This window comes from Cavia porcellus, unplaced genomic scaffold (genome assembly GCF_034190915.1).
Source record: "Cavia porcellus strain 051 isolate PalLab524CR breed Dunkin Hartley unplaced genomic scaffold, mCavPor4.1 scaffold_1, whole genome shotgun sequence".
Classification (NCBI taxonomy): Eukaryota; Metazoa; Chordata; class Mammalia; order Rodentia; family Caviidae; genus Cavia; species Cavia porcellus.
Window position 1 is genome coordinate 137,201,177 of NW_026947484.1, and position 18,958 is coordinate 137,220,134.

Below are 18,958 nucleotides of genomic sequence, written 5' to 3' on the forward strand. Positions count from 1 at the left end.
CATCTGGACCCATCCGTTCCCCCGAAATGCCTTTGTTCTTGGCACTATGGGATCAGTATTAGCTGAGCAGCTATACCTGCAACCCTACAAGTTAATGGCATTTTGATCCATGTGGTACTCACACTGTGACCTTGCTATATAGCTTAAGCCTACCAAAGAGCCTCAGTGGCCCTCTTGAAAATTCAGGAGCTATTCTTCTCTCCTTCCAATAAACTGTCCTAAATTCTTCCTTTGGTTCACAGCATCATTCCTTGATCTTGTGCGACCATGAACTCAGCATGTTTGACATCTAGTAGGTCAGAAATTACATTTCTCCTATATCACCATGAAATGCAAAGCCGGAAGGAGGCTATAGATCACATCACATCCTTTCACCCACAGTGAATGGACCAATGGATGGGACCAAAAGCCTTCATATTTTTAGGTGGGCTAGGCCAGGCCTGATAGCAATCTCTGCTGCTCTGGCAGCTGCAGAGGACCCTGCACCCCTGCAACCTAACCAGTGCTATGTTTCTCCCCATACAACACCAGTACAGCCAGCAAGGCTCCTGCTGCCAAAGGTGTGACATTTTCTGCAAATGGTGACACTGGCAGTAACATTTTCTTGCAGACCAATCTAAGTCAGAGGAAGCCAAACCTGGGGAAGCACAGGCTGTCCAAAGCATAGCACACTGAGGGTGAGGCTAAGGGAAGGGCTGGTCCACAGCTGGAGGTCATTAAAATGTGGCAAAGGCCCCCTTCTTTGTTCTCAGGATCATTTTAAAGTGCTACCAGGCCTGAGGGCAGGGAGTGAGATTCCAAGAACCCGGAGATTCAGGATTACCCAGACAGAATACAGACTTTAAAACACAGGATGTCTTTTTTTAAAAGCTATTTATTGAATTAACAGACTTTTTACAAAGGCATATACAAACTTCCCCTCTAGCAAATTCGCTGTTTTTATTTTCCTGGGCTCTTGTTCTTAGCTAATGCCATTTTAATTTCTGTTTTCTTTTTTCTTCTCCTTGTTTTGGCAATGCTGGTGATGCACTCCAGGGCCTTGAGCATGCTAGGCAAGCACTCTGCCCTTAAGCTACACCCATGGTCTCTATTTCTCTTTTTAGTCCCTCAGTCATGCCTAGATTTCTTGTGTCTCCTTCTTATTTCTGAAGGAGGTTCTGCCTGAATTTCCATCATTTTTTGGTTCCTGCAACTGGAGGCAAGAAGGGCTAGTTTGCTTTTTATTCTGTCTTTTGGTGCACCATCCCTTTAGATACACACACACACACACACACACACACACACACACACATGCACACCCTCTACATACTCTTGTTTTGGTTGGAAATGTGTTTTTACTCACTCCATTTTATTGTCCAACTGCTTTTGGAAAGGTAGGAGTCCAAGACGCCTTTCCTTATGTCTATGCTGGTGCTGAGTCTGACTGGAGTTGACCATTACAAAAGAAGGCATCGGTGCTGTTTACCAGGAGGAGTCCAGCACTGGGCATTTTGCTCTTCTTTTCCCGTCTCTGAGTGCTGTCTTTCCCTTTTTCTCCACTGATGACAACTTTCAGAAACATCACCTAGAGGAGTGAATAAGGGAAGATTTTACTAGATTTGTAGCATTTGTACACTATTGTAATGTTTCATTTTTCACATCTCTCAAAGTCTTAAAACTATGCCATTCTTAGTAAAAGACAGATTAAGATTTAGGGACTGTGGGTAACTTCAGGCACCTCTAGGCTTACGTCATTCAGATTTTTATCCATAGCAGGACCATAACATGGGTTTTGGGACTTTTCCCCACCAACTTTTATTTTCTGTCTCTTCCGTCACTGATTTTTATCTGAAAACCTCTTTCAGTTCAAGTGGGCCTGGTGATTCTGCCTGGCTGCTTATTTCAGGCAGATCTCCTGCTTCTGAGGACCTGACTCCCATTCCCAGTTGCTTCCTGGATTGGGTTTTCTGTTCAGGTGTGCTTCATGATTAGGCTAGCAATCTTGATTTAGCACAATGTGCATAAACATTTTCCCTGAGAAATGGGTAGGTCAGGATGCAAGTTTAGGACTCTCTGTCTTCCCCGAACTCTGGGAAAAACATTCCATTGTCCTTTATCCTCTTTCATAAGATATTTTTTTATTGATTGATTTTTTTAATGTGAAAAGAACTATGGCTTAATAAGCTCTGGGACTTGGAAAACAATATCAGGAAGACTAAATAACTTGGAATAGTGTAACTTCGAAGGTAGAGTGGCCTGGGACTAGATCTTGACAGTGCTGAGATTTAAGTTTTATAAGCTTGAAAAATGTACTGTTATCTCAGTCTCAAATCTGGCATCTATAAGAGGGTGCTGATACTTTTTTTCATCCCAGACTTACTGTGACATTAGGTAAGATAGTGTATATTAAATTCTTGTGATACTATGTGTCTAGCACACAGTGTTCTATAACTATTTTCTAAAAATTATTGAGTATTTACTATTTTTGTTTGTTCTGTTTTGTTTTTTATTGGTACTGAGAATCGAACTGAGGACCTTGCACTTGCCAGGCAGGCACTTATGCTGCTGAGCTATCTCCCCGGGCCACTTACTACTGTTATTGTGCTAATATGCTGGTTTACAGGTAGGCAGTAGGCTTCTGAGCTATAACCCTGGCAACACTGATTTACATTAATCAGGATGATTTTGACTGCAAATAACAAGAATACACCCCCTCACTGGCTTAAAAATGAAGAATTACTTTTCTCACACAGCAAAAATTTCCCAAGGTAGTATGCCTCCAAGATTAGTGCTTAAGATGCTTAAGGACCTAGGTAATTTCCATCCTATTTCCTGCCATATTTGTCAAACCAGTGTCCTCAGGCCAGCTGCCTTCATGACTATAAGGTAGTTTTCATATAACCAGGACCACAACCAGGCACAAAAGCATTGAAGCAAGAGACTGTGACTATACACATCTTTTTAAGAAAAAAGTGATTCACTCATTTCTGGCCGAAAGATAAGCACGTATCAAATTTGCCTTCCTGCCAAAAGCAACTAGAAAACAAGACAAAATTTATGAAATGACTGTTTTCCAACATTATACATAGGCCAAACAGGGTAATCCCTCACTGAAAAAGTACACACTACCTACCCCTGCGATTACCTGATGTGGTGTCTGTAAGTACTTTCTGATCCACAGAGCAGAGAGGAGACCTAAGCAGATCCCAGCAGTCTCTCTGTGTTTGGGACAGAGATCAGAATTTGGGAAGGTGGACATTGGGATCTGTGGGGCAAGGTAGTGGACAGAAGAAAGCTACACAGAGGAAAACCCTAAAAGTGAGTGAATACTAAGCTGCAGACTTAGATTAAAACTGTGCAATATCAGATTCATAGATCCAAAGATCTGTGAACTGAGCAGGTCCCAGTGTCAGCACTGGAATGGGAATTGTTTGTATTTCATTCAACCAGAGAGGAAAATTTCCATTCAACACCTGAGCTTTCAGTGGAGTGTCAGGAGGGTCAGCCCTTAAGATTAAGTTAAATTTAGATAAAGGCTGTCTGCCTCAACAAAACTTAAAACACAACCCTAGAGAAGAATCATGATCCTCTCTGAATGATTTAGCTGTTTATCCATACAAAGCTCTTCAGTTTTTAAAGGAAGACAGCAAATTCATTAATTCAATCAAGTAACAGTTACTAGCATCTGATAGTTACCCAAATGCAAAGAAACAACAACAAAAAGAAATGTGACCCATACCAGGAGAAAATCAAACAGTAACACACTTAAAAGTAAGAGCCATGCTGGAATTTTCCAAAAAGGAACTTAAATATTTATTATCAATATGTTCAAGAAGTCAAAATAAAACATAAGGATAAAGAAGACATAAATGGAACTAAAAGAATAACATGATTGAACCTCTAGCTCTGAAAATAAACATAAATATTTTTAAACAAATTCGCTTGATGGGTTTAACAGCATAAACAACATTGCAGAAAAGTGAATGAATGAACTTAAAGATGCAGCAATATAAACTACCCACACTGAAGCGCAAACAAAATACAGTCTGAAAACAATGAACAGAGCAGAGCCATAGTGACCTAGAGGATAATCTCAGCTGACTAACACACATGTAATTGTAGTCCACGGAAGAATAAAAGGCAAGGGGGGCAATAAAAATTGAAGAAAGAATTGCAAAGACTTTTCAAAAGTTGATAAGAATGATAAACCACAGATCCTAAAATATTTGTAAGCCCCATACAACATAAACCCAAAATCAATGCAAAATTTGTCAGAAACAAATACTAAAAATAAGTTATAAGGAGGAAATCTTAAAAGTACCCAGAAAATATTTTGAGATACGAATGACAGCTGATGTCTTGTCAAAAGCACTGCCAACTAGAAGACACGGAAGTAATAAAGTGGAGGAAAAAAAGAAGAAACTTTGCCAAAGGAATGAAGAAGAGAAAGAAGGAAGGAAGGTAAGAAAAAAAGGAGAAAAGGAAAAGGAAAGGAAGGAAAGAAAAAGAGAGGAGGAGAGAGGAGAGGAGAGGACAGGACAGGACAGGAAAAGAAACCCTGCAAACTAGAACCCTATGTATAGGGGAAATATTATCCCTCAAAATGAAGTCAAAATAAACACATTTTCAGGCAAATAAAGGTAGAGAATTTATTGCCAGCAAACATAACTACAAGAAATGATGAGAAGTTCTTCCAGAAGGAAACATACCACATGGAATTTGAGAACCATACAAAGAAATATACAGGTCTGGAAATGTAAACTTTAATTAACTTAAAAGGCTTCTTCTTATTTTAACCTCTGGTTTTTTAAAAGATTATCAAGTGTTTAAAGCAAAAATAATCTAGAATGAAATTTTTAAAAAGTCTGGTTCCATCCCTAATCCCTGCAGGTGTCCCTGATGGCTCTATCTGTGAGCATGCCAATTCTAAACTCATTCGCACAAATTTCATTCCTCCTCAGGGATTATCTTAAGGGAGTGTAAATAAGGAACTTCTGACCAATGAGATTTGAGAAGTTTTTGGGGTAATGATTCTTACAAAGGTCTTCTGTGTCTTATAGGATATGCCTGTTTCAGCTTTCTTTTTCCCTTTTTCTTTTTTCTTTTGGTACAGGGATCAAACTCACAACCTTGTGTTTGCTAGGCATAAATTGATGAATTTTATTATATGTAAATTATACCTTAATAAAACTTAAAAAATGAAAAAGCAAAAGAAAGCAAAAACAATACCCTGAATAAAAACAAGAGTGTGAAAGGGCAGGAGAAATGGCAGTGTTGTGAGCCTCTCATATCCTTCAGGGGTCTCCAGCCCCGACACCCATCATGGCTGGTTAGCAGCAAGGCTGCCCGCCAGGGTGTGAGCCGGCAAAGCCTCCTCTGTTTCAGCCTTTCTCCATTATGTGCACTACTGAGCTCAGATCCGCAGTGGTGTTGGAGACTCATAGGAATGCAAATGGAATTCTACTCTGGACTTTGTATGCGAAAGATCCAGGTTACATACATGCTCGTTTGAATTATCCCTAAACTATCTCCCTCTCATCCTTTTGGGGGAAAAACTTGTCTTGCACAAAACCAGTCCCTGATGCCAAAAATGTTGGGGACTTCTATACATGACCTGGTATGATGTGACATGGTGCTAGACCATGACAAGACTGCAAATACAGAAACCACTTTTTAAAGACAGGGATTCACTATACAATTCAGGCTGTCCCTGAACTCACTTGGTAGCCCAGGCTGGCCTCAAATTTGCCGTGATCCTTCTGCCTCTCAAGTGCTGGATTACAGGCCATATACCATCACAACTGGCTCAGAAACTACTTTTTAAAAGAGTAGCAAAGAGGTATAACTGACAACAAAAAGAAGAAAGAAAATGGATTACTAAGAATAAAAACAAAACTCAGGAGCTAGGGGTATAGCTCTGTGGCACAGCGCCTGACTGGCAAGAGTGAGGTCATGAATTTAATCCCTAGTACCAAACCAAAGCAAACCAAACAAAACCAAACTCAATCCGAGTAAAGGCAGAAAAAGAAGAATGTGATAAATAAGACAAATAAGAAACAAAAGTACAAATACAATCATAAATCTAAATAGTCAACCATACTGAAATTATGTGAAATGTAAATGTTTTGATCACCTTAATAATAAAGCAGAGATTGTCAGCATGGAAAAGAAAACAAAACCCAACTCTGTATTATCTACTAAAAATACATTTTAAATATAAAGTCATATGTAAAGATGAAAAAAGATATCCAATAAAGTGCAAGAAAAATATCTGCAAAATATGTATTTGATAAAGTTTTTTGTTTATTTGTTTGTTTGTTGAACTAAGAATCAAATCCAGGGCCTCACCCTGCTAAGCAGATGCTCTCTACCCCTGAGCTAGCTCTCTTATCCCCTAATAAATTGTTTGGATTCAAACTATAACATGAACTTTTGTAATTCATCAGTGAGGGCAACCCAATTAAAATGAAAAAAAAATATTGTAATAGGTATTTCACTGAAGAATATATAGAAATCACAAATAAGTGCATGAAAAAATGATATAAAAATACTCCATATGATTTATTAATAGGAAATTGCACATCAAAATCACAATGAGGTATCATATACCCACTAGAAAAGCTTAAACTAAAAATGTCTGATAAGGGCAGGGTAACCCAAAACTTTCATATATTTTATATATGATATTGTTAATTTGGAAAAGGGTTAAGCAATATCTTATAGATGTAGACATAAATGTACTGCATGGTCCAACAATTTCACTCTCAGGATATTCTTTAAGGAAGGAGACATGTCCACATAAAAACTTGTTTTTGAATATTCATAATACACTTACTTATAATATAGCTTAAGACTAGAAGAATTCCAAATATGCATCAACTAGTGAATGGACAAATAAATAAAAAATAGAAATATGAACAATGCAATACTGCTTCACACTAAGAAAGAATGATTTGTTCCCATATGCAGCAACATACACCAATCTCAAGAGCATTATAGTATGCAAAAGAAGCCATATATCCATATGAGCCAACTTATGTGAAGTAGCTGAGAAGGTAAGATGATAAGGAGAGAAATCATACCAGTGATTGCCAGAGCTTAGGTGTGGAGGGAAGGGGCTGAGTTTACACAGGCACAGGAGACTTACAGAGAAAATGGAAATATTCTCTAACACAATGTGAAAGGGGTCTAGATTTTTCAACACATCAAATTATACACATAAATTGATGAATTTTATATGTAAATTATACCTTAATAAAACTTAAAAAATGAAAAAGCAAAAGAAAGCAAAAACAGTAACCTTCAAATAAAAACAAAGCAAAACAGTAATCATAAGAAAGCTGAAACAGGCCAGGGATTTAGCTCAGCGGCATAAGCACCTGCCTAGCAAACACAAGGTTGTGAGTTTGATCCCTGTACCAAAAGAAAAAAGAAAAAGGGAAAAAGAAAGCTGAAACAGGCATATCCTATAAGACACAGAAGACCTTTGTAAGAATCATTACCCCAAAAACTTCTCAAATCTCATTGGTCTTCTTAGAAGTTCCTTATTTACACTCCCTTAAGATAATCCCTGAGGAGGAATGAAATTTGTGCGAATGAGTTTAGAATTGGCATGCTCACAGATAGAGCCATCAGGGACACCTGCAGGGACTAGGGATGGAGCCAGACTCCTTTGAAGCTTGCAGTCAGTAGAAGGGAGTAGAAACGCAGTACTGACGCTCAGTTAGAAAAAAGGGGAACTGTAGCAGTCATAACAAGTAAGACCCAAATTTGGGTTGCTCGACACCACGGAAACTCACACATCAGTAAGGCAGCAGAACAGTGCAGGCATGCCTGGTTGGAAGCAGCTTTCCTCCATGCAGATCAGGAACCCTTACTTTCTCTCTTTTTTATGGATCTGTCATTTCAGGCCCCTGCTTCCACATAACACAGGGGAAAAGAGCAGCAAGCAGCTTCACAATGACGCCTGAGCCTGACCCTCCTGGAAGTTATACATGCAGTTTCTGCTCAAACTAGCTAGCCCCTGCCAGGAGAGTGATCACCAGTGGAAACTGCACATTGAGGAAAGGGATACTCACCTCGGTGGCAGCTGGTTGTTATGGTTTATAGCTAGATGTCCCCCCTAAATCCTCATGCACTTGTAGGTGGGGCTTGGGAGGTGATTGGATCATGGGACTGTGGCCTGGAAGCATACATTTTCCTCCCAGTACCCTCATCTGTCTCTCTCTCTCCACCCCGGCTGCCGTGCCACGTGGCATTTTCCCGCCATGCACAACTGCCATGTGCCACCTTGCCTTGCAGCCAGCCAACTATGGACTGAAGCCTCTATGAACTGTGAGCTAAAATAACCAACTCCTCCTTTAAATTGCCTGTGTCAGATATTTTATTAGAAAAGTTACTAAGAAGCTGATTGTCTGTTACATCAGGTGTCAATCTGGGCACATTAAGTGCTGACTGACCAACCAACAGCTCCCGTCAGATTTGTAGCAATTTTTTCTATTTATCTCCCAAATAGTTCTTTGCTATATATGTTATTATTGCCTTTATTTCATGGATCTGGGACCTGAGGTACAGAAAAGCTAAGTAAGTTACCCAGGGTCAGATAGCCTTTGTTAAGCAGCAGAGTTCCCCCCATGCTGCATGATTCCATGTGTAACTCTCTCAACCTCTAGTCCATCGCATGATGGAAAACATCATCGTATCTTGTCATGTTTGACTTCATCATTAGGCTCAAGTGAGCATCAAAAAGGAAACTTTAGAGAACGGCTCACACAGATGAGGAACAGGTGTCGGTTTCATGCTCGCCCAGTGCTTCTTCGTCCCAGTATCGTGTGCATTGTGGAAACACTACACCAGCCTCTTTTCTAGAGTAATGTTGACCTACGTCTGGGCAAATAAGAAAAGTTTAGTATGAGTACGCCTGTTCAAATAAACCCCATATTCTCATTTGGCAAGAATGACTGGTTCCCATGACTCCTATGACAGGACACCTCTGTAGCCTAGCCCCTAAGTATCAAGTGTTTCCCTGTCTTTTTTTTTAATTAACATGCAGTGAGATGTGTTAAGTTTTTGTTTTTCATCATAGTCTTTGTTCCTGCCATTCTATATTCCATACACATGCCAAAGAATATAGCAGAAAGATGTGTAAGTGTGGGAAGGAGCCAGGAAAGGGGATGGCTGGCAAAGAGCTTTAACAACTTATTGGGATAGGGATGCAGTCTAAACTTTTCCCCCAGGGCTGAAGAACCCAAGACCTCTCATGTGCTAGGCAGGCGATAATCCCCCTCCAGATCTCATTTTTTATTAAAACAAAACACTACTGTTCCTATAGCTGTCATTGTTACCTGAGCAGGTTGAAGGAAAAGAATACTCAATCAGTTCATTCTGATAGAAACTCCTTCATGTATTAACTGAAATGTGTTCATAGTGAACGAATTTTTTTCCCCTGGAAGAGACAGCTTCACTAGAAACATCAACCTCTTTAATCGGAGATCAGAAATTTTCCAGGTTAATTTATTTTAAGCAATTTCCTGTTGGAAATCTAGCACAAAGGTGGTCATACCCTCCATTTGAAGTGTTAATAATTCACATTATAACTCCAGTCAGTTCCCTTGCTTGCAGTTGAAGTACTTTGTAGAATACTTTTACTATTCCATAATCACTTAAATATGCTGTGTAATCTTGGACTACGTCCTCAAGTTCTCTGAGCCTCATCTCTGAGCCTTATCTGTAAAATGAGGAGTGGGGCTAGATCAGTGGTTTTAGATTATTTTTTCCCCAAATAATATTTGACATACAGAAGTGACAAAAGCAGAATTACCTTTGATTGGAACTGAAACAATTGAGCTGACCTGCTGTGGATTCAGCAGTGTTCTGGATGCCTGATGTACAAAGCTGAGAGAAATAGCCTCTTCTCTCATTCTAGTGGAGAAGATGGTCTTGTCAGCTTTAGGCACCTGGGCTCAGGCAGGTGCAGACCAGAGGGTGGAAGAGGTTAATGCTCACGGGGCCAACTTCTGCTGTACAGGAGGAGAATCAGGGAGTAAATGTCTGAGCTTCTGTCCCCTGCAGAGAAAACACTAAGCTCATTATACACAGCTTGAACACAGCAGTGATCACCTCAATAACACACTTTATTGATTTCTTCTTGCTCTCTGACTTGCTCTGTTACCTCATCGCTGCTCTCTGAGACATTCTTAAAACTGTGTCTCAAACTTTGCTTTCTGGGAAACCTTACCTAACAGAGTAGCCACGAGAAGTATGAAAGGTATTTCTAAGGGGGAGACAACAGAGTACATGGGAGGGATGAGCAGCTCAAGGTTGGCTGGGCCAGTTCTGCTCTCTGCAGACAGCAGCACAGCATGGGGATGGAGCACTGTTCAGCTCTCCCTGGACATGCTTAGACTACTCCAGCCCCTCAACTGCTGTGCGCTCAGAAAGAGCAAACCACTCTCATATTTGCTCACCCAGTGCAGATGGATGAAGAGTGCACATTCCTAGGGTGAGGAGAGGAGCATCTACTGTCTGCTGCTCCTGGAAACAAGGTCCCTTGTCAGGACCTCGGGCCTCTGTGCATTGCAGCACCCTCCCTCATTTCACATTGCAACCTTGTACCGGGAGCAGAGCTCATTGTGATTATTACCTCATTGTATTTAATCTGCAAATGAGGAGTTAGAATTGAAAATGTCTTTTGAAGGGCAGGAGGTGTGGACTAGAATTTTACAGTAAGGAGAGTAGGAAACCAGTCTCTCTGTTGTCAAACCACATGAACACAGTAAAGGAAATGGAAATGAGAAAAAAAAAAACTAAATAAAGGAAAGGAAAAATAATGGCTGCAACATAAGGAGGGGGTGAATGGGAGGTTATGCAAAATTCATGCTGTGAGCCCTATTCGTGTGCTGGAGGGAAGCCACAGCTTCGGCTATAAGATTTCTAATCACTGTGTACCATGAAAAAGAACACATTTCCAGTTACAATATTTACAGAGTCCATAAGGTGAAAGGAAACCAGTCACTAAGGAAAAGCACAACTATTTGTGAAACTGAGACCAGAATAAAATCTTTCCATCGTTTTAAGCAGAGAGGCGACTGCCTGATGTAATGAAGAGCATCTATAAACCTGTCCTTACGGGAAACACAATGACAAAGCACGCAGGGCTGTTTCTTAGGACACCCTCAGTACAGGCTGATGGCATCATGACAAAGTGCAATTCAGTAAAAGCAACTTTATGGGGTGCTGATGAGATATATCCAGGTATTAAGCTCACTGATGTTCCACTTAATTCATAACTCCAGTCAGATCTTAGGGTTTCTGGAAAGATGTACAAGCTGCAGTTTTTCTAGTAATCTTCCATAAATATTGTTTTGCTCAGCAAAGCTTTTAAAAACACTGAAAGACAGTAAGTTTGAAATCATTATCTAGATGATAGCTGTTCTTGCGGGTGGTTAAGCACAAAACCACCTGCTCTGCCCATCAGTCAGCCTTGCTGGGGCGGACTTGACGTGCCCTTGAGAAGACACTGGGGCCCTCCAGGACAGCCAGCCCTCGCTCCAGCAGAACTCCTGTGTTTTCTGGGGCAGAGGACCTAGGATTCTCCTCAGAAAGTAACCTTGCACTCTAAGGTGGAGGTCAGTGGGTGGCATAGTAATTTTAGACTCACAAGAATACTGAGGCTGGTGCGGCAACATCACTTCTGCTGTGGGGATGAAAATCCATTTAGTAAAATACCAATGAAGTGACGATGCAAAATGCCACTCTTTCTACACCCTCCGAGACAGACAGAATTGCAAAAATGTATTCTATAGCTAAGTCACTAGCTGAAGGGAATTTTGAGCTACAAAGGGGATAAAAATGGGAAGAAATCCACTGACAGTGATGCTTGATTTAGAATAGCAATTGATCTGCAAGGTCCTTCAAGTAGGAAACAGGTAGGGAGCAAGGGAGTAATCCTAATTGCTCACAGTGTAACAGTGGCATCTACATAGAGGACCTTCACTGTCCTCTAACACTGCAGGGCAAACATCCAGCCCAGGCTTAAGTTAGGGGAAAAGGAAGACAGTAGAGACAAACACTGTTCCGGGGGAGAGTGACTAGAAAGAGTCCAGTTTGCCGTACTTGGATGAATCATGATCTTGAGGTTATAAAGATAACCTTTACTCTCTATCTGCTTGATTGTGGCCCCACCTCACATAGTGACCCTTGGCTGGCTCCTTTTATAGGTAGGCTTTTAACCTCTGGCTGGTGTTTGTTAGGAAGGAGGGCACATCCCTATGTAATGCAGCTCTCATCAGCATTAAGCCAACTCTGGTTATTACAAACTAGGCCAATTCTTTCTCAGCAAATTTTACCCAGCGACTCATTGGAATATCCCAAAGCAAAGTTGCTTCTCTTTTAAAACACAAAACTTCAAAACAACCTGAGGTAAGCTTACTCAGACTTCTCCAGTCTTCTAAAAGAAACTGTTTCCATATAAGGCATGGATGAGAGCTACCAGATTAAGCAAATAAAATTAAAGATGAGTATCAGTTGAATTTGAGTTTCAGATAAACAAAGAATACTCTTTTAGTATAAATGTGCTCCATGTAATGTTTGGGACATACTTAATACTAAAAATGTGTTTCTTATTTATCTGAAAGTTAAATTTTACCGGGCTTCCTGTTTCTTTGGTTTCTTTTTAAAACAGGGTCTTGCTCTGCTCACTTTGTAGCCCAGGCTGGTCTCAGACTTGCAAGGATCCTCCTTCCTCAGCCTCCCAAGTGCTGTGATTACACCACCACACCCGGCTGGCTTCAGGTTTTTAGCTGGCAGCTCTACTCTGGTTGCACTGTAGCTGATAAATACTGTTCTCAAAATGTAGTGTCTAAAACTTAGTTTTTAGTACAACCCAGAAAAACAACTCAAGTGGAGTGGGAAGGTTTTTGTGTAAAGGCTGATAAAGACCTTTCTGAGAGGAGATAAAGACCCTTTCCTCACATTCTAGTTGGGTGTCAGGGAAAGACAAGCACCTTTGAGCACCACAATATTTGGCAGCCATGGCCTTGGGTAAAGAGTCTGTTCCAACACTGAGAAGTCCTCATCAGTTATTTCTAGCCTCTGTAAATGTTGGCACTGTCTTTTTACCCTTGATTCTGCTGCCTCTATTCATTTTAGGAGATACCTTCACCCTGAAGGTACCATATTTGTGCTACTCTACATAATGGTTTATGCTTCTCTTCTCTTGATTACTTTTGTTCCATTTCCTTTGCTCTCCTGGTATCAGTCGTCCCCCATCCTCTGCAGAGTTCCAGGACTTCTGACAGAAGAAATAAGATGGCCTTTCTACGGCCAGCACCCCGGACTATTAATGCGGCCTTGTTCTCATAGAGGACCTCTGCTGCAAAAGCCTCCTCCTATTCTATTTCATTTTCTCCTCATGTTCTTCCACCCTGATGTCCCTGAAAGAGTAATGTTGTGTGGGTGGGTGTTCGCCATGGGGGCGGTGTTTGGGAGACATTTTTGACTTGGCGAAGGTGGGTGGTTCTGTGTCACCTAAGAACATTTTCTCCATCACCTCCCACTTTAGTCTTTTAGGGCTGAAGAAAGGATGAGGAGGACTAAAGCGGGGAGGTCACAGTGCAGGAGCATCCCTTAGGTACACTGTACTTAGCACGCTCCCTTGTTGACATCAGGCTCCTCCCACATTCCACAGTTTCCCCCGTAGCTCCACCAGAATGGAATGACTCACTCATCAGAAAATGCAGGCTTTCTCTACCCACTCCTTTATAATTCTAATTCTATTCTCTACAGGTTCTATGATTGAATATCAAATTTATTTTTGATTACATATCCCATGTTTAATTCACTGGGGAAATGTACACCTGGACACAGAACAAGGAATCTTTTGAATGCAAATGATTTTGGAAATGAAGTATTGTCATGGAACACACTTCTTCCTCTGAAACCCTGCTGAAGTTGAGGCCAGGTCATTTGGAGACCATGTGGATAGGCTGGTGGCTGTGGTAGGGTTCACAGAGCAATCTTGGCAAATCTTAGAAGAAACAGAAAATTCATTCATTGAGAACCTTTTAACATTTTCACCCTCCAAGTTAAATGATATTGTGTTTTCGTCTGATCTCAACAGGAAAGCCTGTTTGGTGGGGATAGAGTGTGAGGTCCCCTATAGTAATTTAAGAGAGCTAATGCCTGCTGTTACGTATGTGTAACCAAGAGATAATTAGGCTGGTATAGGCAGCACCCTGCAGCTCATTGTGATGGGGCAAAGGAAACCTAAGCTAGGATTCATTCTCCTCCTTTGAACGAGAGTGAGTTAGAATTACTGGAGAGAAAGTCTTCCTGCCCCAGGCAAGCCTATACACTACTCAAAGCGAGAACAATTAGTTAAGCAAAAGGTTACCTGTATAGGAGGTTACTCACTCGGCAAATAAGTGCCTGTCATGAGAAAAGCATCATCAGATTCCAGAGTCATGAACTAACATATTGTGCTGGTGCCCCACAGTGCTGGGTTTCTTTAGTTAGAAACATAGTTTATCTGTTGGTAGTCGAGGCCATGCAAAGGGTGTGGTGGCTATGACCAACTGAATGGAGCATTAATTTGCACTTAACTTTCTATTACAAAAATGGCCCTTTAGTTGATTCTCATGACACAGATGACTTCCCACCACCAACAGGCAACTACTGGAATCCCCATTCTACTTGCCTTACCTGGAAAGTTTTATTTATTCTTACCATTTCCATGGCTCACCACTATTATTTGCATTACTATAAGATGCACCATTAATTAATAACACCTGGTGGTGGGATGTGAGGATATGTGTCCCTGTTGCATATAATACATATTTATTATAAGTTCGTTCCCATCTGTACCTCATAGCTAACACCTACTGATCTTTCAAGACTCCTTGCAGAGTCAGGGCTACTGTGAAGCTAATTCTGTAAATATTCCCCAGCTCTACCCACTCCCTGATCGTGTCATGACTGGACCTTGAACATATTGCCACACCTACTGCTACAACTATTAAGTCACCATATGTGGACTGTGAGTACCTCAATGACAGGAACAGTCTGACTCACCCCTGTTGTCCAAGGATCTAGTCCAGTGTTGGCAATAATTCACTCTATAAATGTATGATGAGGACCTACTATGTACCAGGGGCACTACTAGGCTTGTATTTGTCTGTTAAACAAGAAGTTTGGGGATTTTTATTTTAAGCAAAAATCGACTCTGCAGTAACATGGAAGATGTGAGATTTATGCCAGACTCTCAAATCCTTGCATTATTAGGGAGAGATGGAAGCAGTATGTTGCGCTAAACCAGCTATGATCAAGTGCCACAATGTGCAGTCCAGACAGTAAGCATTCTGTGTGGTGAAGACAGGGAAAGACTGATGAGCCCACATCTGAGCTTTAGGGGGAGATAGGTCTTTCTCTATAACTCCAGCATCTTTCAACCTTTAACATCAGGATTATATCCAAGGTTGACGGAATGAAATAAAAGAAAACTGCAGAAATTCTAGGAAGGATTGGGAGAGGCAGGGAAAAGGAATCACTGGGTAGGTGAACAGCTCCGGGAAAGGCTTGACAGCAGGAATGGAATCAATGTTTTTTTTTAATTAACATAGGTGTAACAGTTACCAAGTTAACCATATTAAATGTGCCATTCAGTGCATGCATTAAGTACATTCATTACTAGAGTAAATTTTTTTGGGGGGGGGTACCGGGGATCAACCCACAATCCTGCACTTGCCAGGCTGGCACCCATGCCATCGAGCTAAACCCCCGGCCCTACCAGAATAAATTTTTAAAAATTATTTTATTTGTACATGTTCAGTTTGTGTAGCTCACCGTTGTCTTGGAGAATGATTACATCTGCATATTGCAGTATGTTTCTTTCTTTTCTTTTTTTTTTTTTGAAACCTCCTTCCCCTTCCCTTCTGCTCCTTCCCTCTGCCTTCAGTTCCCCTATCCTATTTTTCATTCTCTCTGACATTATTTGTCTTAGCTCGTTATGGCATATAATATTTATATTAATTTGGGCTACTATGCTCTTCTATATGGAATATCTTTATTATTATTTCCCCTTCATCTCTTCCACTCTGCTTACCTGTGTTTCCCTATTGCAAGAGATCCATCCCTTCGTCCTTTTCTGTCTATCCATTATCATTTTCTTTATTTGTACTTTGCATCACTCATCTGAGAAATACTACACAGTTCTGAAGCTTGTGTGCCTGGTTTATTTCACTCCACATTACATTTCCCCTGGTGCATTCCTTTTCTTACAAAAATCTCATGTATCATTCTTTATGGCCGAGTAGTATTCCAGTCAATATAGATACTACTATTTCTTTATCCAATCATCTGTTGATGGGTATACAGGCTGCTTCCAGGATTTATTTCTCTTGCAGCACAATCTTCCAATTGTGCTGCAAGAGAAATAAATTTTTTAAGTTTTTTTTTTCTAAAGGGTTTGTTTATACCTGGCTAAAAACACATTGGTTCATGGAAATAAGAAACACTTGGTGGAAATAAAAATGCACCGAACAAAAAGCAGGATTTTCCCTCAGTTTGGGCAGTTTCCCCGTGAACATCTGTGATTTGTTTTGCACATACAGTATTAAAGGCGCGGGGGGGGGGGCGCGGGGCGGGCAGTGTTCCTTGTGTGTCTGAATCATCCTTGGGAAGTTTCAAATGAGGAACTCCACATTTTTTACCCCAATACTGAGGAGACTTTTGTATTCAAATCAAAAGCACAAAACTATGGAGAGGTGGGTTTTCCACTTAAAGCAAAAAATATAGTCGTAAAGACTACATTCCATATGAAGCACCACAGCTATTAATAGTTTGAATTGTTCAGAAGGGGTGTCAGTGGGAAGCTGTTCTAATTGCTGCCACAGGCACCCTGGGGAGGAGGGCGGCGTGTGGGTAGGAAGAGGGCCCAGCTACAGGGTGCGAAGGGCGGCCGGGCAGATTCCCCTTCTCCGAGTCCTTGAGCAAACACCCAGGCCTGTGCCATAGACGGGTTTGGCCCGCGGCCCTCCAAGCCTTCCCAGCTTTTTCAGTCCTTTCTGAACAATTGCTAGCGAGGGCCCCACGGCTGCCAGTTGGGGTGCTGAGCTCGGCAGCAGGGCAGACGTGCGTGAGGGTTCCTGGGTGGGGCACAGCAGGCACGCGAGGGGGGCTGCAAAGTGCAGGCACGCGCGGCGTCCCAGGACAGGGCCAGAGCGGTGCGATTTCCAGACGTGGTCTCCAGGCCGCCTCTGGAGGCCGGAGCAAAGTTTCCAGCGGGCCCGGCCCGGAGGGGAAGGGCGGTGGGCTGGGGCGCCCCCTCCCCTTTAAGCGGGTGGCGCGGCACCTCCTCCGTTACCTGGCGGGGAGGGGCTTGGGAAAGTTTGTGTTTGTTGTTGGCGAAGCGCCGGATGGGAGGCGCGGGCGGGCGGGCGGGCGCTGCGCGTCTTCCCTTTTGCTTTCGGGAAGCGGTCGGGGCCGCACGTTGGGATCGGCGGGGCCGGCTCCGGGGCCAGCCGGCTGGCGGAGGAGGGCGGGGAGGAGCGGGCGGGCGCGAGCGGAGCCCGGGGCGCACGTACGCCCCGGCGCTGGGATTTCTCTGCTCGCGAGGAGCGCGGAGCAGGCGCGCGGCCCAGTGGAGGAGCGCGGACTCTGGAGCAGCCGGAGCTGGAGGAGGAGGAGGAGGAGAGGCGGCGGGGAAGGAGGAGGAGGAGGGGGGCAGCCGCTCCCGCCGGCGAGCATGGGGCGCCTGGCGCCGAGGCCGCTGCTCCTGGCGCTCCTGTGGCTTGGTAAGTGCACGCGCCTCGGCGGGGCGCGGGGAGCCTCGGGGTGGGGGTGCCCGGCGGGGCGCGGCCGCAGCTACAGCGCGCGGCCTGGGGCGCCAGGGGTGCCTGGCGGCTCCCGAGAGACCCGGCCCCGGGGCTCGGGCGCCCTGCGGGGAACGGCTGCGGGGCGGCCCCGAGCCCGGCGCTCATCCGCCGGGCCCCGCGCGGGGCGCGTGGAGTCACCTCGCGGGGCCGAACCTCGCCCCTCCATGTGCCGGGGGAGTGGCCCGTGGCGGCTTCCCCGCAGCCCTCCCTACCTGTTGGCCGGCCTGAGCTCGGCTCACCTTGAACTCCCGGCCCGGAAGGTGCCTGCGGTTCCTGGCCAGCGTCCCCAGCTCCAGAGCGGAAATCGGAGCCTTTGATCTGCCCTGCCGACGCCGCGACCCCCCGGATCGCTCTGCACACACGCCAGCCCACGCTGAGATACCTTGCGGGGAAGCGGGAGAATCCACCAACTTCCTTCTAGGAAGGTCATGGGTAGCCCAGAGCGTTACAATGACAATAGGCGTGCGATATTTTCAGTCATTGTAGTGGTGGCTAAATGTGCCTCAGCCTTGTCTTTCAGCTTTTCTTCAAGCAGCTGAGACATTTGTACACAAAAGACCAAGGAGCCCAGTTCTCCAACTTTTCTACCTGTTACTTTTCCACCCTTACCGTGTCCGCAGTCTTTACCCTCTAGAAACCCGTGGTGTCTCTTGATTATTTGGCCCAGAGCCCTACCCCCACCCAAAGAATCATTTATCTTTTTTTCCTCTCCATTTTCCATTCACACCACACATCCTTACCCAGATACATGCGGTGATCTTATCCAGCCACAAAAATAATGTTGACTGGGTGCCCACCATGGTACAAGAGGGCTGACCCCTAAATATTTTGATTTTCCTTGATGCCTGTGGTCAGTATCAACCCAGACATGCCCAATCCTGAGACCACAAGTTCTTTCCTAGACACCTAGAGAAGATAGATCTGAATCTTGCAGAGCATGTGATGTGATGCATGTTGTATGTCCCAGCCAGTCCCCAGCTGCACACAGGGTAAATGATTGCTGTGCTCTTAGGGCGGCAGGTCCCAGTAGAGGACTTCCACAGCCACTCCCCTCCTGCTGGCACCAGGGTTACAAAGGTCCCAGCCCCCACGACTCCTACTGCGAGTGA

The 18,958-nt window shown here is 43.4% G+C and overlaps 1 protein-coding gene and 1 long non-coding RNA gene across 3 annotated transcripts in view; one reads left to right on the forward strand and one right to left on the reverse strand.

The window, feature by feature from the left end:
- Positions 1-856: 856 nt before the first annotated feature.
- On the reverse strand, positions 857-18,484 carry LOC134477662 (uncharacterized). Of its 2 annotated transcripts, XR_010049766.1 has the most exons (5): positions 18,089-18,484; positions 9,800-9,995; positions 9,542-9,706; positions 8,751-8,865; positions 857-1,564 (listed from the first exon to the last, which is right to left on the reverse strand). It is a non-coding gene; the product is annotated as an uncharacterized LOC134477662 (long non-coding RNA). The 2 variants fall into 2 exon arrangements; XR_010049767.1 differs by lacking the exon at positions 9,542-9,706.
- The window catches only part of Ptgfrn (prostaglandin F2 receptor inhibitor), an 82,998-nt gene continuing 80,954 nt past the window's right edge, over positions 16,915-18,958 (forward strand). The window contains exon 1 of the mRNA XM_063256159.1: positions 16,915-17,768. Coding sequence (XP_063112229.1) covers positions 17,720-17,768 — 49 coding nt within the window. The 5' untranslated portion in view covers positions 16,915-17,719. The remainder of the gene's footprint in view (positions 17,769-18,958) is intronic.